Source organism: Monodon monoceros, unplaced genomic scaffold (assembly GCF_005190385.1).
Source record: "Monodon monoceros isolate NGI ecotype Baffin Bay Population unplaced genomic scaffold, NGI_Narwhal_1 Super_Scaffold_15, whole genome shotgun sequence".
NCBI classification, from domain to species: Eukaryota; Metazoa; Chordata; class Mammalia; order Artiodactyla; family Monodontidae; genus Monodon; species Monodon monoceros.
Genome location: NW_021703771.1, coordinates 41,673,788 through 41,700,502, shown reverse-complemented (window position 1 = coordinate 41,700,502; position 26,715 = coordinate 41,673,788). Strand labels below are relative to the sequence as shown.

The window sequence follows — 26,715 nt, the reverse complement described above, 5'->3', positions numbered from 1 at the left end:
GTCAACAGTGGCCAAAGAAGTTCCATTTTTTCCTTCCAAAAGAAATCTTAGTAAACTGATATTCAGGATAGGGCAATGGAAATAATAAATATATTTACAGCTTAGTCTTATTCCTAGTTAAGATTTAATCTAGAAAATCTTGCTCACCCTATAATGATTATGTGATTGGAGCCTAGGCTGTATTGTCAAAGTACAGTTTTAAAACTTTAATATGCTTTTTATATAGCTTCAACAGATCATTTCAGATTATTTTATAGAATAAAATGTTCTCTTGTAAATTGTATAACGTTTCATTATGGAATATGTAGATGGAACCAAATACTTTTGTATTACATATTATACACTTTAAGAGCTCAATTTTAAGGTTTTCATATTTTACATATATTTTTAGGAGAACCTTTTTTAAAGCTTCTAATGCCTTAAATACAGTTAACTGAGAATAGCTAGGCATTCTTACTGTTTTAAACCAATAAGGCAGATTTGCCACCCTTTTAAAACCATTTTAAATTTTGATGTAATGACATGATTGACCTTAACTTTTTCCCCATGTGCTTGGTTTTATAGGATCTTGAGCTCAGAAAATATATCTCCTGGATCTCTGCAGTTTCTCTGACATACACAAGATGTAATCCACAGCATCTTCCATTTAAATGACCCTTCATTTGGGCAATCAAATTGAATGGTAATCATTTTAGACTTGTTAGGGACACAGCATCTTTTATCCAAGCATATCCCACAGAAAGTGGGTTTATAACTCTGAGTGCTTGAACATCCGGAAAAGACAAATTTTTCAGCTTTGACGGGTTGGAAAGTAGGTTGGCATGTTTTTCCTTTGGGGATCTGAAAAGATATATAACGTTAAGAAGTCACTCTTTAAACTTGATTACAGTAGTCCAGAAAAGCGATACTTTGTGGACTGTTACATAAATACACAGATATAATTATTTTCAGGACATTAATAGTTGCCATTTAGTGACATCCAGCCCTTTCTTTTCTGCCTTTAAAATCCCCTCTCACCAGAGGACCTTGGAAGTCCTCCCTGTGCTTCCTCCATCATATTATAGGACCCACTCCCCAATGTTTTTCTGCTATCTACCCTTGACTAAGTTCCACAATAAATGAAAATTTCTGTTTTATTTAATATTAAGGGCCAAGACTTAAATTCTCTAACATGGCTCAGACAGTTTTAAGTAGATGGATAGATGAATGAACATCTTAATCCCTTTGAAATTGTCAGCTTTCTAATAAATAGGATAGGGAATAACTTAGGGATAAGATTGGTTTTGTAGCATTTCTAAAAATTACTCGAGACAGTCACAGAAGCAGGACCAGCTCTAGTTATACCAAGCAATCTTAGAGTATGTATTATTGTATCATAGTCCTTTGGCAGGTAGTAGCTAAGCAAAGCATTTTGGAAATAGTGTGGTTCCCTCTCCAAGTTGGTGATACATAAGATCAGAACTTCTCTGATGTTCCTAATGTTTTTATAATTATGATGTAGCAACCAAAATCTTTTATCAATTGCTCTGATTCCACTACATAAAATTAATATAGGAAAAAGAAGGTAGAATCTGAAAAGGATCCTCTCTGAAAAAACAATATACATGGTGGGGTGCCCCAACAAATCAGGCTGATCAAGACCCACACTAGTAAGCTGTTAACCTGTTGATTCTAGATACCCTAACATTACCTCTCTGCTTGGTGAAATTTTTCCCACAAAGTGCAGTCAATATCTGCTTTCCTCCAAGACAGTTTGACTTTAAGAGTTATAATGAAGTGGTTTTATTAATAAACACTTCCAAAACACACACATACATAGACACACATACTTTTCAGGAGTCTCAGTATTGAATTATCATGAAGTTAAATCTACTTAAACTTTACCTTTACTGTCTTTGATATATTACTGTCACAAGGCTGAATGTAGCACAGTCTTTTCTCATTTCTCATTTCACAGTTGCTGTTTTCATTGGTTACCCTATTAGATATGCCCATCCCACATGTTCTGGAGCAAGGGGTCCACTTTGTTGCTTGCACAAGACATTTTCTTTTCCAAATAAGTGGGAGATTCCTATAAGCTAAAATAAAGGAGGAGGGAGTGCATGTGTATAAATATATATGTATTCATGTAGGTAGATAATTTTTAATCATTATTTTTAAGCTAATAGTTAATAGATCTGAACTTTATATAAAGTAATTCAGAATAAAATAAGCTTATGGTCTAATTATTCTCTTTTTCCCACTCCCCAAATTATCTGTCAATCAAGTATTACAGTGCAGTATCTTAGGAGGAATAAAAATACTTTATCTTTGAAAAACTGAGTAAAGTACCCATTTGCTTCTTTCTGCGTAGCCCATGCTCTGAGTACTAAACAAGCTTATGCTTTGATGGATATCTGCCTTTTCCCTGGTTCTTGCCTCATGCTTGATGTTATTTTCAACAGATGTTGAAACAGACCTCAGTAGGATTAGGGAATTCAAGATATTAATCAGAACAAGGTGGTCTTACTGTTAAATTTCGTGATGTTAAAATCTAAAATACAAAAGTTACATTTGAGAATTCAGCTGTCAATGAGACCAGTTATTTTCTTCTCCACTTTTTAAAATCTAGTCTTTTAGAAAATTCTCTACATTACACTGAACTAATCTAAATACTTATACTAAGTGATGAAAAATGTGCAATCCATTTTATTCATTCAGCTTAACTATTACATTCCCTATGGTATCAGGCCTATGGTATTCCCTCTGTTGTATAGATATTTCATATCACTTCGGAATGCATGGACGGATCTATGGGTGAGTGGGTTGGCTAGACAGAGCCCCCCCCTCCACTGCCTGCAGCTTAGGAGAAACAAGGGAGGGGAAGGGGGTGAATAATGAAAATATAAAGAGTGCATAATAATTCTTCCATCTTCTTGTAAATCCATGGGGAGCTTCCCTCTTGTTCTGCTCATGAATGAATCAGGCACTTGGTTCATTTTAAGCAAACTACTAATTGGTTCATTGTCTCAAAGCATTTCCTTCAGGTTAATATGCATCCTAAAGTGGGTGCTTTGGGAGTAAGGTGGAGATTTGAGTCTGCAATGAACACAGCAAAATTCAGGCTACATTACTTTAAAATGTCAATTTAAAAAGGAACCACCCACCCACCCTCAAAAAAATGCCTTCTTGATAGGGAAGAGTCACTTTGAAGTATGTGCTATCTTTGAAAAAAGTGATACTTTGATACTGTTGTCAGTGTTATTACAGTAGGATCTTGCCATTGCACACAGAACTGAGGGAGAGGAAGCAGAAAAATGGAGATACCTGGAAGGTAGACAACAGTTTAAAGACCTCAGCGCAGGAAGCAGGTTAAAAGCTTGGCATGCATCTGCAATAAATAAAGGTAGGTTAGATTATCATATTACCAAGAACCCCCCTTAGAGTTAAGCCAAGAGCTGCAGTTCAGGAATTGCTTAACATTCATTAAAGGGCAAGAAAACTAGAAGAAATTTTCAAAGTACAAGTTCAGTGTTTGGTGAGCAGTGAGAAAAGCATAGGGGCATTATGTCATTGCATGCTTCCTGCTGACCAAGCAAAAGCTAGATTCCAACCGTAGACTGGAATTAATTAAGAATATAAATTACTATCACAAATATATCTTAAAGTATGCGTGTGTCATTGTGCTCAACTTTGAAAGCAAACTCCTGTTTGGGCCCGTAAGTACAGTTTCAAAGTGAAGCAGAGGAGAGACATTAAACTGAACATATACTTCCTTTTAAACATATCTAGGCCTATATTTTAATTACCAGGGAACACTTGGGAGATTTTCTCATTTTTTGTAGCAAAGTACTGACCACTAAGAATGACCATCTGACGCCTCCTCCAACCAGGTTCCAAGTGAATCCACTGAAACTGCTCTGACTTCACAAATGAGACCAACTTGACCTAGACCCAAAGGCCTGGCCTTGGGGACAACTGCTGTTCTACGGTGGTCTCACCAGGGAGGTTCACGCATGGGTTCTAAGAACTTAACACTGAGTCACTAAGATCCAATGCAGAAAATCAACTGTTCTTGTACATTTGTTAAAAAAAAAAATTTGGCTTATATTTTCCAAACTTCTAGAGCATTAGCAGTATCACGCGGTTAGCTGAAAACCGGGGATGGTGAATGCCGATTTGCCGTAACCTGTTAAAGTTTTTTGAATTGGCATAATTGGAATCCCAGAGGATGTTCCTTTAAGAATTCGTTTTTACAGATCTAAGACTCATTTCTCTGATTATAGTTGCTTTTATTAACTATCCACATAAGTGAATTTAGGAGTCTTTAGCATACATAAGTATTCCATATTTCCATGGCACCTTTCATTTACTAAGCTCCAAATTTCAAGAAAAAGGCATTCTTAATTTCTGGATGAAAGCACAGATGTGAATAATAACCAGGCATAAATATTGCCCCTTTTTGAGTCCTTCCTCACCTGTGCTTCATCTGCTGGCATTTTTGAAACTCCTGTCCCCAACAAACCCTGGCACCTAAATAAGATGCTAGCTTAGAGCAGACCAAACTATAAGGTTTGTGAATATACTGATGCCAACTGTAAATGGCCAGGTGCTCCAGATAAGTAATAAGGATTCTCATTACAAGTTTCTGGCTACACACATACCTGGGTAACCTACTTAAAAATGCCTGTGTGCACATTTATTTAGAGAAGTTGGTAACTGTTAAGCTTCATTTTCAGTGAATGAAAGGGTAATTTTATATTAGTTTTATCTGTTTTTAGAAACGTTTACAAGTCAACGTACCCTCAAATATTTTTGATCATAGCCTTCCATTTCTGCTTTTACCATATGGAAAAGTTGCCTTTGGAAATTTTTGGAACTGGATGGTTCGTACTTCTTGCCCATAATAGAACAATACAGATAAAAGTTTTTCCAGGCCAGGGTACATGTGGATAATATTTGGTCAGTTTGCCTGAGATGAGGTTAAATGGAAATAAGTAGAGGTAGTTAGAAGAGTTTTCCTGACCTAGTAGAGCTTTCAAAAACTGGAATATTTGGGGAGTTCCCTAGTGATCTAGTGGTTAGGATTCAGTGCTCTCTCTGACGTCGCGTGGGTTCAATCCCTGGTCAGGGAACTGAATTCCCATGAGCTGTGCGGCCAAAAAAAAAAAAAGGAAAAAATCTAAAACATTATAAAGTTCCCTTTACAGATACTCAGAGCATACCTGCCTGAGGTAGAGACCGAGTATGATGGCACACTCAAACTAAATCTCACACTGATCACCAATCAGTAAGTACCTACTTAGTTCCTATGGTACATAAAAGGAACATGAAAGAAAACCAGGTGAAGTCATACATGAGAGACAGTTCTACTTATCAGTACCTGGCATTGTTCTGTAGCTTGTTGACAGCTGCTGTTGTGATGACCCCAGGCCACATTTTGACTGATCAGTCTTCTTTCCACCTTTAGCCCTAGAGCAGTGCCTGTCAGCCGGCTTTGGTATGAACAGAGGTGTGCATCCAATGGCCCCACTCACACAGAGGCAGCTAAACAGGGGATTGGGCTGAAACACTTGGCCATTATGATAATGTACCCTGTTGAACTCACATCCCACAGCTACAAGGTCTGAAAAGAGAAAAGAGCAAAATCACCAAAGAAGCCATAACTGATAGTCTAGACTTCCAGTTATAAACCATAGAGGAAATTGCTATCTCCTTTATGAAATATAGTTCTCATTTTTTTAGGCCACATCTGAAACCTCCTTCACAGAACATCTGTAAAAAGTGAAAATGAGGGCTTCCCTGGTGGCGCAGTGGTTGAGAGTCCGCCTGCCGATGCAGGGGACATGGGTTCGTGCCCCGGTCCGGGAAGATCCCACATGCCGCGGAGCGGCTGGGCCCGTGAGCCATGGCCGCTGAGCCTGCGCGTCCAGAGCCTGTGCTCCGCAACGGGAGAGGCCACAGCAGTGAGAGGCCCGCGTACCGCAAAAAAGAAAAGTGAAAATGAGACATTTTCATTATATCGTAGATTATCAGCCCTGCGTAGTCACCTTCAAAATTAAGACCCTGGTCCCTGTTCTTGAGTAAGGTTAATAGAAAATCACTATGAGTATAGCACTGGGATAATGACTGTAAACCTCAGAGCTGGGTTGATGGCTGGTGAGACAGACATCCCCAGATGCCCAACAACAGGCTGGGATATAGTCCTAGGGAGTTAGGATAAGTGAAAGGGTGAAGAAATCATAATTTGTTTACAATACTGCACAGTAGCTGATGACCTTTCACAGAACTGGAAGGTCAAAACCTTTTCAGAATACTAAGATGTGACTGACTGCACTGTGTTGACATTTGTGCTGATGGTGCAAAAGCAGCAGTGGCTAAAACTGCTGCTGGCACTTCAGCGTGAATCAAACTCTACAGGTTAGTCACTATTTTTCCTTACCATACACTTGTACATAAATGTACTGTTTTTTAAAGTTCTTAGTTCTACCTAAGAATGTCCTTGATGACACAGTAAAAATTACTAATTTTATTAAATCTGAGTGATCAAATATACATGTCTTTTTAATATTCTGTGACAAAACAGGAAGTTACATAGAGCCTTTCTCTAGATATTGTACCAAAGTACAATAGTTATCTCGAGGAAAAGCACCTATGTTATTGTTTGGGTTGTGGGCCGAAGTAACCACTTTTTTAGTGGTAATTTCCCCTGAAGAAATGATTGACAGATACCTCATGGTTATTCAGACTTAGGTATTTGGCAGACATTTTCTTGAAAATCAACGAAACGGGCCTGTCACTTCAAGGAAAACAACTGACAGTACTTGTTGCCAGTGACAGAATTTAAGCTTTTGAGCAAAAATTAGAATTTTGGAAAACTTGTGTACACCACTGAGATCTTTATAGCTACCCAATATGTAGACTTTTCTGATAATTTTGGTACTAACTAATGTGATATTTTAAAATATCCATATAACCCATTGCTCCAAACTGGTATTTTCCAAGTAAACAATGCATGGTATTACAAAATTATACTTGAGGAAAAGCCCCATTCCAAGTGGGCCTTTGAATAGAGGAAAGTATTTTAATGTCACAGAGTCTGAAAAGTTCATTGATTTGGTTTCCGATTCCACACGATTAGCAGTGATGCAGCTAATTTTTAAGAAACTCCACTTCTCAAGTTTTAATATAATATGAAAAAAAGAATATTCACAATTATCTGAAAAGTCTGTTAAAATATTCCTTCCTTTTCCAACAACGTATCTGTGTGAGGCTGGAATCCCTTCATATATCCCAAACTAAAACAACATATAGCAATATATTGACTGCAGAAGCAGATGTAAGAATCTATCTTCTGTTAGAGAGATTTGCAAAAATGTAAAACAATTCCACTTCCACTCTTCTCTAATTTCTTTGTTTTTAAAGTAAAATTTTTTCACAAATAATATTCTTATTAATTTGCAATGGGTTTGTTATTTTTAAATGTATTAGTAAATATTTTTAAATTTCTAATCCATTAAATACCAAGAGGTAACTCACATAAACAAAAGCTCTTTGGGTCCTCATTAATTTCTAAGACTAAAGGGATCCTCAGACCAAAAAAAAGTTTAAAAAACATTGTTCTATAATGATGAATCAGCACATTCTCTGTAAAGTTATATCTTAAGCCTTTATAGATCATTCGGTCTCTGTTGCAACTACTAGACCCTGCTATTGTAAAGCAGCCACAGACTACAAGTAACTGAACTGGTGTGGCTGTTCTCTGATAAAACATTATTTACAGAAACAGACTGTGGAGCGGATTTGGTCCCTGAGCCATAGTTTGTGACCCCAGTTATAGATCGTCCCCACCCCCATCCTCATGGCTGTGCTCTGTTACAATACTCATCACACTGTACATAAAATTACTTGTGGAAAGATCTGTCTGACACAATAAACTTTGACTCCGCGAGGGCAGGACCTGTGTCTTTTTTTCCCTGTTGTGTCCCCACCTGCTGGTCACAGTGTCTAGCTCAGTAGTGGATGCTCACTAAGTGTTTGTTAGGTTAATGAAATACCTTGCCTGGCACTGTTTGGGAGAAAGGGGTATCCTGAATGCCAGAGTCTGATAGATCGCGTTTTTCCTGTTGAATTTCCGTAAGTAATAGCTAACATTTTTGAGAATTTACTACATACCAGATATTGTGTTAGGTGTTTTGGGTTTTGTGTCTTCATTTCATTTGATCCTCCTAACAACTCTATAAAATAGGAAGTACATATAACTGAGGCACAGAGAGGTTAAGCAACTTGATCAAGGTCACTCAGCAGACAGAACTCAGAATTTGAACCCAGACCCTACATTCTTAACCAATATACAATAGTCAAGTGCTGACAGGGGCATCAGGCTATCAACTTGAACTGTTCCACACATTCAGTCCAACTCCAGAGATGTGCGCTCATTCCATACTTACAACCAAACTTCTGCTAGTAGTTTTCCTTCCCACTTAGACTTTTCTACAGAGTAACTTAACCACCCAGCTGACATGAGTAGTTCTCTTCCCTTAGAAATTTTTTTTTAATCCTCAATAAATCGGTATCCTGAATTATTGTCAAGGCATAGGTTTAGATGGTCTCAAGCAGTCTCCAGAGCTGAGGCCCATAAAGCTGAGGATCCTGTTGTGATGTGGGGTGCCCCTACCTTCTTTTTTACAAATGTGCCTCAGTAAAAAGTACAGTAACTTGGGCTTCCCTGGTGATGCAGTGGTTAAGAATCCGTCTGCCAAAGCAGGCGACATGGGTTCGAGCCCTGGTCCGGGAAGATCCCACAAGCTGTGGAGCAACTAAGCCCATGCGCCACAGCCACTGAGCCTGCCCTCTAGAGCCTGCGAGCTCTAGGCCATGCTCCGCAGCAAGAGAAGCCACCGCAGTGAGAAGCCCGCGCACCGCGACGAAGAGTAGCCCCCGCTCGCTGCAACTAGAGAAAGCCCGTGTGCAGCAACGAAGACCCAACGCAGCCAAAAATAAAATAAATTTTAAAAGTACAGTAACTTGACGGTTAGTTGGAAAGGCTGAGATTAAAGCTGTATGTCTGAATACTAGATATACATCCTTACATTTTAAAAAAGATTATTTTTTAGTCACAGAAAAGGTTGAATTCAGATTGCTTCTGACAGTGGTAACGAAAGCTGTCATTTGAGGCACCTAAATGAGTCAGGCCGTTTACATAATTTCTCCTATTTTTATCATTAAAAGCAATTACCTGAGAAGAACTGCAAGATCATTTCAATGCAATAAAAGTAACAGGTTTCTGAATGTGTGTGTAACATCTGCTCATTTCACATGGTGTCCAGTATGAGAAGGCTAGTCTCACTGGTGCATGGAAACTAAACCCACCTCTAATTTAGTCACATGAAGCTGATTATTCCAAAGTAACAATTGCAGGCAAAAATCCTGTCTAGACTGCACATTCGCCAGCCAGTGCAGAAGGAAACACTTACACGCACACACTCCAGTCTCGTGCGTAGGCCCGTCTGCTGAGTAGTCACAGTACAGCCCTTTGTGGGGGTCGCAGAGGTCAGCTTCGTTGCAGGTGTCCCCTGGTTGCCTGGCACAGATTTTACAGCATCCACAGCCATCCCTCACCAGGCTCACTCCAGGAGGGCAGCTGGGCTTCTGGTGAGCGCACTGACAGGGCCAGTGACAAAACTGTTGACGATGGTGCACTTCTGCTACCTCACCAGGCCTTCCTTCGGGCGCCGTGTCTAACAGCCCGGTGCCCTGGGCCCTGCAGTAGAACTTCATTTGACAACAAAGGTGATGTTAGAAATGGTTCCTCAAACTAATTTCAGAGGTTTTCTGGAAATAGATTTCCCCCAGAGTACGAGAATACAGTGTGGCGAATTGTAATAATAATAGTATCTCTCAGTATTTGACATGATCGCTCGCTCCTTAAACTTTTCTGCACTCAGCTTCCAACACAGGACTCTTTCTCCTCCTTTCTCACTGATGGCTCCTTCTCAGTCTCCTCTGCTAGTTTCTTCTCATCATCTTCATCTCTCAACACTGAAACCCCCTGTGGGTAAAGACCTCTGAAGTAACTTCCCTCACTGCATCTCATATCTCCACCCAGGCCTCTCTTCTGAACTCAAACTGCCTACTTAACAGATCTCCACTTAGATATTTGACAGGCATAGCAAACTTCACATGACCAAAAACAAACTCCCAATTCTCCCCTCCAATCTACTCTTCCTTACAAGGAAAGGAGAGAGGGAGGTGTGTCAGAGAAGATGTGATGCTAGAAGCAGAGGTGACACGATGCTGCTGCTGAAGGGGGGCGTCACAAGCCAAGGAATGCAGGCAGCTTATAAAGGCTGGAAAAGGCAAAGGACAGATTCTCCCCTAGACTCCCCGGAAGGAACACAGCCCTGCCTTGATTTTAGCTCTGTTTCCAGACTACAGATGCCAGAACTGTAAGATAATATATCTGTGCTGTTTGAAGACCATAGCAATTTATTCAGTAGCAATAGGAAACAATACACCCCATTTTACAAGGGAGGACTATGGGGCTCTGATTGCTTAACCTACTCCAGGTCACATATCAAGTAAGTGGAAGAAGAGGGACTTACACCACGCAGGCAGCTTCCAGAGCCTGAGCTCTCAATCCTTACCTTCCTCCCTTCCCCAGGCCAGGTCTTGCCACCAACCAGCTTTGATATTGAACAGATCACTGAATCTCTGCATCTGTTTTTCCTCTCTAGCCCAGACTCTCCCCCTGAGCTCACAACTAACTCATTCATCTCTTCGGGGTATATCTCACTTTGATGTCCCACAAGCACCTCACTTTCTCCCTCCCCACAAGAAACTGCTCTCAGCTAGTCCCCATTTTAGTGAATGGTGGCATCATCCCCTGAGTTCCCCCAGCCAGGAAGCTGAGATCAACCTCACCTGTTCCATCTCCTTCATCCCTCACACCCGAAGGTCAGCGACCTGCAGGGAAGTCCAAGCTCCTGAGCACAACGTTCAGGGCCCTCCTCGGTCTGTTGCGTTCCTTAGATTCCTTAGCTTCTAGCGAGCGAAAGTGCCTGCGGTTCCCTGCATATCTGAGGCTGTTCCTTCCACCTGTAACCTTCTTCACCTGCCCCCACTCCTTCCCTGAGTTACCACCTTCTCCAGAAGACTTTCTATAACCTCTCCATGCTCCCTTTTACCTGTCGGTGTACTGAAGTTAGTGTATAAGTGCCTGTCTTCTCCACTCACCCTAAAGCTACCCAACCACAGGGACTTGAGGTTCACTTGCTGGTGTACAAGTGGCACTTAGCACAGTGCCTGGCAAGTAATTTCTGTAATTAACTCTCAATTTTTATCTGATGGAACTGAAGGCAGTTGGACTGATTCAGACATCCTAAACCTCTTTCCAACTCAAAAACCCTACATTTAAGGGACATCAAGTGGGGAAAGAGGTTGGGGGGGATGAATTGGGGGGTTGGGATTGACATATATACACTAATATGTATAAAATAGATAGCTAATATAAAAAAAGAAAAAGTTTGGACAATGAAAAAGAAAGTCAGAATCAGAAAAAACACAAAAACAACCCTACATTTAAAAGTATCTGTTTGAAATTCCACCATTAAATCTTAAGCCTTTTTTTTTTGCGCAGGCTCAGCGGCCATGGCTCATGAGCCCAGCCGCTCCGCAGCATGTGGGATCCTCCCGGACCGGGGCACGAACCCGTGTCCCCTGCATCGGCAGGAGGACTCTCATCCACTGCGCCACCAGGGAAGCCCAGCCTTTTTTCTTACCACTGATGAGACATGTATTCCCCAGAGTAACACTTTCAGCTACTATTTGAGTTGAATATACCATGTGAGAATAGACTTTGAGGATACAGTGCTGGGCTTCTGAAGGACGAGGAGGAACAATGGAAACCCCGAATGTAGAGGGGCAGAATATCAAGGCTACACATAGCGAGCGCCTGCTTCGCATTCTTGCCCAGGTTCAGACATGGTTACCAGGGACCCCTGGCCGGGTTCGGTGGCCTCTCAGCTGGGCTCATGTTCATGAACTTTCCGTCCTCCCCTCTCTAAGGTGTTGGACTCTCAATTCTTGGCTTTCATGACACCAGCCCCACACCCCTGCCCAGTTCTACCCCTACCTCTGGACATACTTTCTCAATCTCCTTTGCAGGCTCCTGTTACCCTGAATTTGACTTAGATCTAAGCTCACTGGTGTTTCGTGACCTTAATGTATTGCTGTTCTCACCCTGCACACTGTCTCTTGACCATCTCATCAACACCCTTGCCGTCATTTTCGACCCTATGCAGCTTCAAATATAAATTTCCATCCAGGACAGCCCCGCTGAGTGCAGACCCATATAGCTGGCTGCCTACTGGACGTCTCCACTAGAACATCCTACAGGAAAAACTCACGTCCCAAACTCGACATTGCCCCACCCACCCGAGACAGCTTCTCCATACCCTGGAGATAGGAAGCTAGGAGTCGTCCAGGTCATCTTCCTCTCCCTCACCTCCCATAGTCATTTAACAACTAATCCTGCTTATCATCCTTATAGCCCTAAAACTAGTCACTCTTCCCTCATTTTCACTGCTACCAAGTACTACTGCAGTAAGTTCCTAACCGGTCTCCCTCCCTCAAGAATGACTTCAACAAATCTACCACGTCACTGCTTTAAGGAGCTCTTAAAAAACATACCTGTCGGTCCCCAGCATCTCCACACAAAAAAACAAAACAAAACAAAAAACACTGTATCTAGTTCTGTAAAAAATGCCATTGGTAATTTGACAGGGATTGCATTGAATCTGTAGATTGCTTTGGGTAGTATAGTCATTTTCACAATGTTGATTCTTCCAATCCAAGAACATGGTATATCTCTCCATGTGTTTATATTGCGTTTAATTTCTTTCATCAGTGTCTTATAGTTTTCTGCATACAGGTCTTTTGTCTCCTTAGGTAGGTTTATTCCTAGGTATTTTATTCTTTTTGTTGCAATGGTAAAGGGGAGTGTTTCCCTAGTTTCTCTTTCAGATTTTTCATCGTTAGTGTATAGGAACGCAAGAGATTTCTGTGTATTAATTTTGCATCCTGCAACTTTACCAAGTTCATTGATTAGCTCTAGTAGTTTTCTGGTGGCATCTTTAGGATTCCCTATGAATAGTATCATGTCATCTGCAAACAGTGACAGTTTTACTTCTTCTTTTCCAATTTGTATTCCTTTTATTTCTTTTTCTTCTCTGATTGCCATGGCTAGGACTTCCAAAACTATGTTGAATAATAGTGGTGAGAGTGGACATCCTTGTCTTGTTCCTGATCTTACAGGAAATGCTTTCAGTTTTTCACCATTGCGAATGGTATTTGCTGTGGGTTTGTCATAAATGGCCTTTATTACGTTGAGGTAGGTTCTCTCTATGCCCACTTTCTGGAGAGTTTTTATCATAAATGGGTGTTGAATTTTGTCAAAAGCTTTTTCTGCCTCTATTGAGATGATTATATGGTTTCTATTCTTCAGTTTGTTACTATGGTGTATCACATTGATTGATTTGTGTATATTGAAGAATCCTTGCATCCCTGGTATAAATCCCACTCGATCATTGTGTATGGTCCTTTTAATGTGTTGTTGGATTCTGTTTGCTAGTATTTTGTTGAGGATTTTTGCATCTATGTTCATCAGTGATATTGGCCTGTAGTTTTCTTTCTTTGTGACATCCTTGTCTGGTTTTGGTATCAAGGTGATGGTGGCCTCATAGAATGAGTTTGGGAGTGTTCCTTCCTCTTCAGTTTTTTGGAAGAGCTTGAGAAGGATGGGAGTTACCTCTTCTTTAAATGTTTGATAGAATTCACAAATAAAATTTGTATGGGCACACAAAAGACCCCAAATAGCCAAAGCAGTCTTGAGGGAAAAAAAAAGAGCTGGAAGAACCAGACTCCCTAACTTCAGACTATACTACAAAGCTACAGTAATCAAGACAATATGGTAATGGCACAAAAACAGAAAGATAGATCAATGGAACAGGATAGAAAGCCCAGAGATAAACCCACACACCTATAGTCAACTAATTGATGACAAAGGAGGCAAGGATATACAATGGAGAAAAGACAGTCTCTTCAATAAGTGGTGCTAGGAAAACTGGACAGCTACATGTAAAAGAATGAAATTAGAACACTCCCTAACACCATACACAAAAATAAACTCAAAATGGATTACAGACCTAAATGTAAGACTGGACACTATAAAACTCTTAGAGGAAAACATACGAAGAACACTCTTTGACATAAATCACAGCAAGATCTTTTTTGATCCACCTCCTACAGTAATGGAAATAAAAACAAAAATAAACAAACGGGACCTAATGAAACTTCAAACCTTTTGCAAAGCAAAGGAAACTACAAACAAGACGAAAAGACAACCCTCAGAATGGGAGAAAATATTTACAAATGAATCAATGCACAAAGAATTAATCTCGATCACTTCCGGGAAGATGGCGTAAGAGTAAGACGCGGAGATCACCTTCCTCTCCACAGATACACCAGAAATACATCTACACGTGGAACAACTCCTACAGAACACCTACTGAACGCTGGCAGAAGACCTCAGACCTCCCAAAAGGCAAGAAACCCCCCACGTACCTGGGTAGGGCAAAAGAAAAAGAATAAACAGAGACAAAAGGATAGGGACGGGACCTGCACCAGTGGGAGGGAGCTGTGAAGGAGGAAGGGTTTCCACACGCTAGGAAGCCCCTTTGCGGGCGGAGACTGCGGGTGGCGGAGGGGGGGAGCTTCGGCGCCGCGGAGGAGAGCACAGCCACAGGGGTGCGGAAGGCAAAGCGGAGAGATTCCAGCACAGAGGATCAGGGCCGACCGGCACTCACCAGCCGAGAGGCTTGTCTGCTCACCCGCCGGGGTGGGCGGGGCTGGGACCTGAGGCTCGGGCTTCGGTCAGAGCGCCGGGAGTGGACTGGGGTTGGCGGCGTAAACACAGCCTGCAGGGGTGGGGGGGCGGTTAGTGCGCCACGGCTAGCCGGGAGTCCGGGGAAAAGTCTGGACCTGCCGAAGAGGCAAGAGACTTTTTCTTCCCTCTTTGTTTCCTGCTGCGCGAGGAGAGGGGATTAAGAGCGCTGCTTAAAGGAGCTCCAGAGACGGGCGCGAGCCGCAGCTAAAGGCGCAGACCCCAGAGACAGGCATGAGACGCTAAGGCTGCTGCTGCCGCCACCAAGAAGCCTGTGTGCGAACACAGGTCACTATCCACACTCCACTTCCGGGGAGCCTGTGCAGCCCGCCACTGCCAGGGTCCCGGGATCCAGGGACAGCTCCCCCGGGGACAACGCACGGCACGCCTCAGGCTGGTGCAACGTCATGCCGGCCTCTGCCGCCGCAGGCTCGCCCCGCACTCCGTGCCCCTCCCTCCTCCCGGCCTGAGTGAGCCAGAGCCCCCGAATCAGCGGCTCCTTTAACCCCATCCTGTCTGAGCGAAGAACAGACGCCCTCCAGCGACCAACACGCAGAGGCAGGGCCAAATCCAAAGCTGAGCCCTTGGGAGCTGTGAGAACAAAGAAGAGAAAGGGAAATCTCTCCCAGCAGCCTCAGAAGCAGCGGATTAAAGCTCCACAATCAACTTGATGTACCCTGCATCTGTGGAATACATGAATAGACAACGAATCATCCCAAATTAAGGAGGTGGACTTTGAGAGCAAGATTTATGATTTTTTCCCCTTTTCCTCTTTTTGTGAGTGTGTCTGTGTATGCTTCTCTGTGAGATTTTGTCTGTATAGCTTTGCTTCCACCATTTGTTCCAGAGTTCTATCTGTCCATTCTTTTGTTTTTTCTCCTAATAAATAATTTTTTTAATAACTTTATTATATTTTATCTTACTTTATTTTATTTTACTTTATCTTCTTTTTTTCTTCCTTTCCTTCCTTCCTTCCTCCCTCCCTCCCTCCCTTCCTTCCTTTCTTTTTTCTCCTTCTACTAACACTTTCTTTCTACTTTTTCTCCCTTTTCTTCTGAGCCGTGGGGATGAAAGGCTCTTGGTGCTGCAGCCAGGAGTCAGTGCTGTACCTCTGAGGTGGGAGAGCCAACTTCAGGACACTGGTCCACAAGAGACCTCCCAGCTCCACATAATATCAAACGGTGAAAATCTCCCAGAGATCTCCATCTCAACACCAGCACCCAGCTTCACTCAATGACCAGCAAGCTACAGTGCTGGACACCCTATGCCAAACAACTAGCAAAACAGGAACACAACCCCACCCATTAGCAGAGAGGCTGCCCTAAATCATAAAAAGTCCACAGACACCCCAAAACACACCACCAGACGTGGACCTGCCCACCAGAAAGACAAGATCCAGCCTCATCCACCAGAACACAGGCACTACTCTCCTCCACCAGGAAGCCTACACAACCCACTGACCCAACCTTAGCCACTGGTGACAGACACCAAAAACAATGGGAACTATGAACCTGCAGCCTGCAAAAAGGAGACCCCAAACACAGTAAGATAAGCAAAATGAGAAGACAGAAAAACACACAGCAGATGAAGGAGCAAGATTAAAAACTCACCAGACCTAACAAATGAAGACGAAATAGGCAGTCTACCTGAAAAACAATTCAGAATAATGATAGTAAAGATAATCCAAAATCTTGGAAATAGAATAGAGAAAATGCAAGAAACATTTAACAAGGACCTAGAAGAACTAAAGATGAAACAAACAATGATGAACAACACAATAAATGAAAGGAAAAATACTCTAGAAGGGATCAATAGCAGAATAACTGTGTCAGAAGAATGGATACATGACCTGGAAGATAAAATAGTGGAAATAACTACTGCAGAGCAGAATAAAGAAAAAAGAATGGAAAGAACTGAGGACAGTCTCAGTGACCTCTGGGACAACATTAAACGCACCAACATTCGAATTATAGGGGTTCCAGAAGAAGAAGAGAAAAAGAAAGGGACTGAGAAAATATTTGAAGAGATTATAGTTGAAAACTTCCCTAATACGGGAAAGGAAATAGTTAATCAAGTCCAGGAAGCACAGAGAGTCCCATACAGGATAAATCCAAGGAGAAATATGCCAAGACACATATTAATCAAACTGTGAAAAATTAAATACAAAGAAAACATATTAAAAGCAGCAAGGGAAAAACAACAAATAACACACAAGGGAATCCCCGTAAGGTTAACAGCTGATCTTTCAGCAGAAACTCTGCAAGCCAGAAGGGACTGGCAGGACATATTTAAAGTGATGAAGGAGAAAAACCTGCAAACAAGATTACTCTACCCAGCAAGGATCTCATTCAGATTTGATGGAGAAATTAAAACCTTTACAGACAAGCAAAAGCTGAGAGAGTTCAGCACCACCAAACCAGCTCTACAACAACTGCTAAAGGAACTTCTCTAGGCAAGAAACACAAGAGAAGGAAAAGACCTACAATAATGAACCCAAAACAATTAAGAAAATGGGAATAGGAACATACATATCAATAATTACCTTAAATGTAAATGGACTAAATGCTCCCACCAAAAGACACAGATTGGCTGAATGGATACAAAAACAAGACCCATATATATACTGTCTACAAGAGACCCACTTCAGACCTAGAGACACATACAGACTGAAAGTAAGGGGATGGAAAAAGATATTTCATGCAAATGGAAACCAAAAGAAAGCTGGAGTAGCAATTCTCATATCAGACAAAATAGACTTTAAAATAAAGACTATTAGAAGAGACAAAGAAGGACACTACATAATGATCAAGGGATTGATCCAAGAAGAAGATATAACAATTGTAAATATTTATGCACCCAAGATAGGAGCACCTCAATACATAAGGCTAATACTAACAGCCATAAAAGGGGAAATTGACAGTAACACATTCATAGTAGGGGACTTTAACACCCCATTTTCACCAATGGACAGATCATCCAAAATGAAAATAAATAAGAAAACACAAGCTTTAAATGATACATTAAACACGATGGACTTAATTGATATTTATAGGACATTCCATCCAAAAACAACAGAATACACATTTTTCTCTAGTGCTCATGGAACATTCTCCAGGAGAGCTCATATCTTGGGTCACAAATCAAGCCTTGGTACATTTAAGAAAATTGAAATTGTATCAAGTATCTTTTCCGACCACAACGCTATGAGACTAGATATCAATTACAGGAAAAGATCTATAAAAAATACAAACACATGGAGGCTGAACAATACACTACTTAATAACGAAGTGATCACTGAAGAAATCAAAGAGGAAATCAAAAAATACCTAGAAACAAATGACAATGGAGACACGACGACCCAAAATCTATGGGATGCAGCAAAAGCAGTTCTAAGAGGCAAGTTTATAGCAATACAATCCTACCTTAAGAAACAGGAAACATCTCGAATAAACAACCTAACCTTGCACCTAAAGCAATTAGAGAAAGAAGAACAAACAAAACCCAAAGTTAACAGAAGAAATCATAAACATCAGATCAGAAATAAATGAAAAAGAAATGAAGGAAACGATAGCAAAGATCAATAAAACTAAAAGCTGGTTCCAAGAGAAGATAAACAAAATTGATAAACCATTAGCCAGACTCATCAAGAAAAAAAGGGAGAAGACTCAAATCAATAGAATTAGAAATGAAAAAGGAGAAGTAACAACTGACACGGCAGAAATACAAAAGATCATGAGAGATTACTACAAGCAACTCTATGCCAATAAAATGGACAACCTGGAAGAAATGGACAAATTCTTAGAAATGCACAACCTGCCAAGACTGAATCAGGAAGAAATGGAAAATATGAACAGACCAATCACAAGCACTGATATTGAAACTGTGATTAAAAATCTTCCAACAAACAAAAGCCCAGGACCAGATGGCTTCACAGGCGAATTCTATCAAACATTGAGAGAAGAGCTAACACCTATCCTTCTCAAACTCTTCCAAACTATAGCAGAGGGAGGAACACTCCCAAACTCATTCTACGAGGCCACCATCACCCTGATACCAAAACCAGACAAGGATGTCACAAAGAAAGAAAACTACAGGCCAATATCACTGATGAACATAGATGCAAAAATCCTCAACAAAATACTAGCAAACAGAATCCAACAGCACATTAAACGGATCATACACCATGATCAAGTGGGGTTTATTCCAGGAATGCAAGTATTCTTCAATATATGCAAATCAATCAACGTGATACACCATATTAACAAATTGAAGGAGAAAAACCATATGATCATCTCAATAGATGCAGAGAAAGCTTTCGACAAAATTCAACACCCATTTATGATAAAAACCCTGCAGAAAGTAGGCATAGAGGAAACTTTCCTCAACATAATAAAGGCCATATATGACAAACCCCCAGCCAACATCATCCTCAATGGTGAAAAACTGAAACCTTTTCCACTAAGATCAGGAACAAGACAAGGTTGTGCACTCTCACCACTCTTATTCTACACAGTTTTGGAAGTTTTAGCCACAGTAATCAGAGAAGAAAGGGAAATAAAAGGAATCCAAATCGGAAAAGAAGAAGTAAAGCTGTCACTATTTGCAGATGACATGATACTATACATAGAGAATCCTAAAGATGCTACCAGAAAACTACTAGAGCTAATCAATGAATTTGGTTAAGTAGCAGGATACAAAATTAATGCACAGAAATCTTTGGCATTCCTATACACTAATGATGAAAAATCTGAAAGTGAAATCAAGAAAACACTCCCATTTACCACTGCAACAAAAAGAATAAAATATCTAGGAATAAACCTACCTAAGGAGAAAAAAGACCTGTATGCAGAAAATTATGAGACACTGATGAAAGAAATTAAAGATGATACAAATAGATGGAGAGATATACCATGTTCTTGGATTGGAAGAATCAACATTGTGAAAATGACTCTACTACACAAAGCAATCTACAGATTCAATGCAATCCCTATCAAACTACCACTGGCATTTTTCACAGAACTAGAACAAGTTTGTATGGAAACACAAAAGACCCCGAATAGCCAAAGCAATCTTGAGAATGAAAAACGGAGGTGGAGGAATCAGGCTCCCTGACTTCAGACTATACTACAAAGCTACAGTAATCAAGACAGTATGGTACTGGCACAAAAACAGAAAGATCAATGGAACAGGATAGAAAGCCCAGAGATAAACCCACGCACATATGGTCACCTTATCTTTGATAAAGGAGGCAGGAATGTACAGTGGAGAAAGGACAGCCTCTTCAATAAGTAGTGCTGGGAAAACTGGACAGGTACATGTAAGAGTATGAGATTAGATCACTCCCTAACACCATACACAAAAATAAGCTCAAAATGGATTAAACACCTAAATGTAAGGCCAGAAACTATCAAACTCTTAGAGGAAAACATAGGCAGAACACTCTATGACATAAATCACAGCAAGATCCTTTTTGACCCACCTCCTAGAGAAATGGAAATAAAAACAAAAATAAACAAATGGGACCTAATGAAACTTCAAAGCTTTTGCACAGCAAAGGAAACCATAAACAGGACCAAAAGACAACCCTCAGAATGGGAGAAAATATTTGCAAATGAAGCAACTGACAAAGGATTAATCTCCAAAATTTATAAGCAGCTCATGCAGCTTAATAACAAAAAAACAAACAACCCAATCCAAAAATGGGCAGAAGACCTAAATAGACATTTCTCCAAAGAAGGCATACAGATGGCCAAGAAGCACATGAAAAGCTGCTGAACATCACTAATTATTAGAGAAATGCAAATCAAAACTACAATGAGGTATCACCTCACACCAGTTAGAATGGGCATCATCAGAAAATCTACAATCAACAAATGCTGGAGAGGGTGTGGAGAAAAGGGAACCCTCTTGCACTGTTGGTGGAAATGTAAATTGATACAGCCACCATGGAGAACAGTATGGAGGTTCCTTAAAAAACTAAAAATAGAATTACCATATGACCCAGCAATCCCACTACTGGGCGTATACCCAGAGAAAACCATAATTCAAAAAGACACATGCACCCCAGTGTTCATTGCAACACTATTCACAATAGCCAGGTCATGGAAGCAACCTAACTGCCCATTGACAGACAAATGGATAAAGAAGGTGTGGTACATATATACAATGGAATATCACTCAGCCATAAAAAGGAACGAAATTGGGTTATTTGTAGAGACATGGTTGGATCTAGAGACTGTCACACAGAGTGAAGTAAGTCGGAAAGAGAAAAACAAATATCGTATATTAACGCACATATGTGGAACCTAGAAAAATGGTACAGATGAACCTGTTTGCAGGGCAGAAATTGAGACACAGATGTAGAGAACAAACGTATGGACAACAAGGGGGAAAGTGGTGGTGGGGGTGGAGGTGGTGGTGTGATGGATTGGGAGATTGGGATTGACATGTATAAACTAATATGTATAAAATGGATAACTAATAAGAACCTGCTGTATAAAAAATAAATAAAATTAAAAATTTTTTTAATTTAGAAAAAACCACTGTATCTGATTTTACTCCTCATCTCCTTGAAGCCCATCCAGTGGCTCCCCACTGTCAACAGTATATGGTCCAAACTGCTGAGCGTGGTATCTAAACCCTCTGTGTGCTGGTCCTCGCCTTCCTCTCTAGCGGTAGCACTCAATGCACTCTGCTCCTATGCCATGCACCTGACAAGAGGCACCAGGTCAGTTTCTCCTCCTCTGAGGTCAGGCTTTTCCTCACATTGCTCCCTCTAATGAAGTGCCCGCTCCCCAAACTTCCCACCTGGGGACACCTGTTTATCTTTCCAGTCTGGAAGCATTTCTATATGATCTCCGAGGTCAAAAGGTAACACGGTTGAAAACTAAGGATAAAGAGAAAATCTTGGAATCAGCCTGAGAAAGGGGGAATATCACACACAGGAGAATAACAATAAGTATGAGATCTGACTTCTCATCAAAAGAAGGAAACCAAGATGCTCTTCAATAGGTGAGTGGATAAACTGTGATACATCCAGACAGTGGAACATTATTCAGTGCTAAAAGGAAATGAGCTATCAAGCCTTGAAAAGACATGCATATCACTAAGTGAAAGAAGCCCATCTGAAAAGGCTACATACTGTATGGTTCCAACTATATGACATTCTGGAAAGGGCAAAACTATGGAGACAGTGAAAAGATCAGTGGTTGCCAGGGGTTGGGGGAAGGGATAAATAGGTGGAGCACAGAGGATTTTTAGGGCAGCGAAAATACTCTGTACAATATTGTCATAGTGGATACATGTCATTATACATCTGTCCAAACTCAGAAGGTACAACACCAAGAGTGAACTGTAATGTAAGTGATGGACTCTGGATGGTTATGATGTGCCAGTGTGGTTCATCAGTTGTGTACCACTTTTGTGGGGGACACAGATAATCCGGGTGGAGGGGAGGCAGTGCACAGGAAATCTCTGTACCTTCCTCTCAAACTTGCTGTGACCCTAAAACTACGCCAAAAAAACTATGTCTTTAAAAAAGGAGGTGGAGAAGGAGAACAAGGCCCCCAGACAGAATGTTGAAAGAAAAAAAACTGTCAACCTGAGGTTCTTTCTCCAGTGGAATTATCTTTTAAAAATGAGGGTAAAATTAAATACATTTCCAGATAAACAAAAGCTGAGAGAAATTGTTGCTAGCATACCTGTCTCACAAGAAATACTAAAGGAAGCTCTTCAGTCTGAAGGGAAAATTACAATAGATAGTACTTTAGAAATACAGGAAGAAAATCAAGGGTCCCAGAAATGGCAAATATGTGGGTAAATGTAAAAAACTGTATATAATTTTTTCTTCAGACATTTTGATTGTTTTCAAAATCAAAAGCTCAAGACCACAAAAGAATCATCAGAATAATACAACAGAAACAATGAGGGGTCTTGACCACAGAGCTGAGCTTTAGTATAACTCTGGGATTTAGATAACTTTCATTTATTTGATCTTTGAGCCTCAATCCTCCTCTGTAAAACAGGGCTAATAATATCCACTTTGCAAGGTTATTTTGAGGATTAAGATAATGACTAAAGTGCATAGCACAGGGCATGGCACATAGTAGATTTTCTATAAATGGTAGGTATTATCAGACCCTTAACTTTGCCATTAAGCGTAATATTTTCTTGTTGCTCTCTACATAACCCCTTTTTGTGTTTGTTTTTGTTTTTTACTTTGCGCACATCTCTCTCTGTTGGAATATTTGCTGTTTAGGGAGATGCTGTAGTTCTCAGTCAACAAAAATGACAGGGTTTTTCTCAAGAGCAGTGGAATAGGCAATAGGCAGCCCCATCTCACCCCTACTGGAGAAAAGCACCCCTCCACATAATGGTACCACTGACATTCTTGTTATGACCCTTTTAAAATCTTCAATCTCTCCACATACAACAATTTTCAACCCCTTGTTTTCTAAAATACATCTACTACTTACTGCCTCAATCAAATTAACTCACAGACACATCCCTGTATTCTAAATAACCACGTTTCAAAAGCTCTGTCTTCTGGGCTAGAGAAAACCTCCACCATGTAAATAAATCCATAAATAAGTCACCCTGTTTTAATGGTCTTAATAAAAAATACTAAAGCAAAGAATTGCTCATATTAAACTTCCCTTTGGTCTGCTGTGTGAAATACTTAAAAATCCCGTGGACTGATTCCTTTTCATGAAAAGTGAAAAACTCATGGGTTAAGAAAAAAGAAATAGAATGTTTAAAAAATATAAATGTTTGCTCTGAAAAGCTCCTTTCCTACAAGGACAGGCTTAGCTGAAGAAAGCCATTAGGATCACTTTTTCCAGCGGCTCTGTGCCTTCTGCCCAGGGTGGCGCCCGCAGAGGACCACAGTCACCCCGCCCGCAGGGCTGCCGCTCCCCAAGTGCGTGTGCCAGCAGACTCCAGTAAAAAATACACCGTATGAAAATCTGGGAGCTGTTCAAACATATCGGAAGCAGGATTAAGTGCCCTTCCCCGAAAGGGAGAAATGTTTTTCACTCTTTCCCGAAGCTAATGAACCAAAACAGGACTCGATTTGCAGAGGAAAATGGCTCCCTATTCGTCTGCAAGTATTTCCACAAGGAATGCATCTCTCCTCTTCCCCCATCTTCTCTTCCTTTTTATCTCTGAACTGAGGAAATAGGAGTCGCCGCATCCCCTGGGGGAAGGAGTGGTGGGAGAGCCAGGACGTACCTGTGACAGAGCAGCCAGGAGAAGCGTGGAGAGGAGCGGCCCTCGCATGGCCCCGGCCCGGCCGCGCTCAGCCAGAGATGCGAGGCCAGCGCACAAAGCTCCCCTGTCTCTCCAGGAGAAAGGACCCACGCCTCCACCTCTCCCGGCTCCTGACTTCGTGCTCCCGCTCTCAGACTCTGCTTTCGCTTTCCCAGATCCCTTTTACTGCCCTGTTTACTTTCAGGCGACTCTTCTCATATTTACCTTTGCGGTGGCCTGGAGCGCACTCCTCCCGGGACTGAGAAGGGCAGATCAGGGGTGACTTCTGTTTGAGGAGCTGTCCCACCTGCTCTAGAGATCAGAGCCCGCCTTGGGCAAAATGGTGAAGTTAGACGCAGGTTACCCGCCTTGCCCTCAGCCTCTCGTCTGGGTTTGCCTCTCCAAGCCCCCTCTGTGCTGCTTGCTTTCCCCAGTCCTCAAGCACAGGGTACCAGCTTGGCCTCTGGCCACAGCACCCCATCACAGCCTGCTGCGTCTGGGCTTCTCCCTCCACATGGTAACAGGTTCCCACAGGCCTTCCCTCACTCCCCAGCTTCTACTCACAGTGCCCTGTACTTATCTCTGTTACAGCACGTTGCTCATAGCAGGTGGATTAGGTTTGGAAAAACAAAATGTAGATTGAACCCAGGTGGATGCCGGCAGTACAGGGCCTGAGAGAAGCCCCTTTCTGTGGCTGCAGCCCCATGATAGATGACAGTAAAGTTAACCCCAATCTTTTGGGGCTAAGATAAGACAATTACACTAGTGGCAATCATTCATTTAACAAATTAAGATTTTTTTTATTTTATTACAGATTTTTACCTCCCTCTCCTTCTAATTCTCACCTCCCTGGCATGTGTGGTCACCAGCCCATGTCCTCCTGTGTCCCGTTGTGTGTGACCTTTGCTTACCCAGCTTCTCAACCTTGGTCTTTGTCCGTGTGTCTTGACATGCATCTGTGATGGGGCTTCGTCTTCTTGTGGATCCAGTGTCTGGTCCATCTTCCTGCCCCCATCCTAGGGCCGATTTCTATTCCCTTTGACCTGTTACCTATCCTCCCTTTACCTGTTGCCTCTCCTGGGCTCACTGCTCACCTTTGTGTCTACGTATAAGGACACAGTGACTGACGCTCATTCAGTCCCAAGCCCAAGACCTGGGGAAAACCTGGGCTCCCTGCCAACAACGGGGAATCTGGGGTCCTGGGAGAGCCAGGGACTCCATAAAATGTGCAAACATACCCTACACAATTTACAAAGTAGTCAGTTACACCATAATTACATACACACCAAACAACAAGGAATACCAAGCATAGTTATGGTGTCATCTCCTCATCCTTCCTCCCTGAGAAACAGGACAAAACCTATGTAATAGGGAAAAACCTCTGCATTCTATTACAAGTCAGTCACTAAAGGGATGTTGCCTATAAGCTAAAATTAACATAATGGCCCATCTCTGGGAACCCTGCCTCCCAGGTAATGAGAGTTAAGCTAAAATACCTTTGTTTAGCTCACAGGAAACATTCTGACCAGGCCCACCTGTGAATGGCTGCAGGAAGGAAGAAACTAACACACCCCCTCCAGAGCTGGATCAGAACCATGGCTTCACCCCCTCCCCTTTTAGTATAAACGAAGCCTGAATTCTAACTCGGGGAAGATGGTTCTTTGGGACCACCCATCTTCTCCGTCTGCTGGCTTTCTGAATAAAGTCGCCACTCCTTGCCCCAACACCTCTGTCTCTTGATTGATTTGCCCGTCCTGCCATGAGCAGTACAAACATGGACTCAGTAACACCTGAGAACGGCCTAGTGAAGGAAGATGGGTCTGTGTTGGTCCAATCTTATCTATTATTTTTGTCTCTCTGGTTTAACATCATCTGATCTTTGGGTTCCCAGCCTCAGTGATTCATGCACCACACTGGCCATGAGAAAGGATCATTTCTCATTTCCTCGCTGGTCCATCAAAAGCAGAAAAATCTACACCCAGAATTAACATATTCATCAACTACATCCATCCTCTTCCAAATGTGATACTGCACCTATCTGTTCAGTGTTTGAACTTAAGGAGATTCATGTTCCTCCCGTGTGCCCTCTGTGAAATGCTGGCAGCAGCAGCCATTCTTCTGGAAATGTCTTCCCTGCCTCGGCAGTCTCTCTGCCACAGGGCAGGGGAAGGTGTCATACTCCCCATCCTTGCCTCTTGGTAGGCAAGGAACATCTTAGTTGAGAATGAACTTGTGAATCCTCCTCCAGTGTGCAGAATGGATGGGCTCTGGGTTACTCACTGTGGCTTGTGTTTAGACCTCTCCAGCCATGGGCATGCTCCTCTTTAACTATTTCAAGCCCACTACAGATGGACTGAGTGACTGTCATATTTCTAGAGGTTGGGGCTGCCATCTTATACTTTAGACATCAAGAACCATCACAGTGTGTGTCTTGCTGTGAGCACTTTCCTCCATTATCTCATTTAACAAAATGCTAATCTGCCTGGGAGTTCATTTCACAAGTGTTCAGCTTGAGATGTACATTCAAGTAGACATGTCATTGAGCATAA

General features: G+C 41.7%; 1 protein-coding gene across 1 annotated transcript; it reads right to left on the bottom strand.

Moving 5' to 3' along the window:
• Positions 1-517: 517 nt before the first annotated feature.
• Positions 518-24,199, bottom strand: CCN6 (cellular communication network factor 6). Its single transcript, XM_029224018.1, has 5 exons — positions 24,149-24,199; positions 9,456-9,753; positions 5,363-5,605; positions 1,885-2,078; positions 518-840 (listed from the first exon to the last, which is right to left on the bottom strand). Exons 1-5 carry the CDS (start codon positions 24,194-24,196, stop codon positions 559-561), a joined length of 1,065 nt encoding a protein of 354 aa, XP_029079851.1. The 5' UTR covers positions 24,197-24,199; the 3' UTR covers positions 518-558.
• Between the last annotated feature and the right edge of the window lie 2,516 nt (positions 24,200-26,715).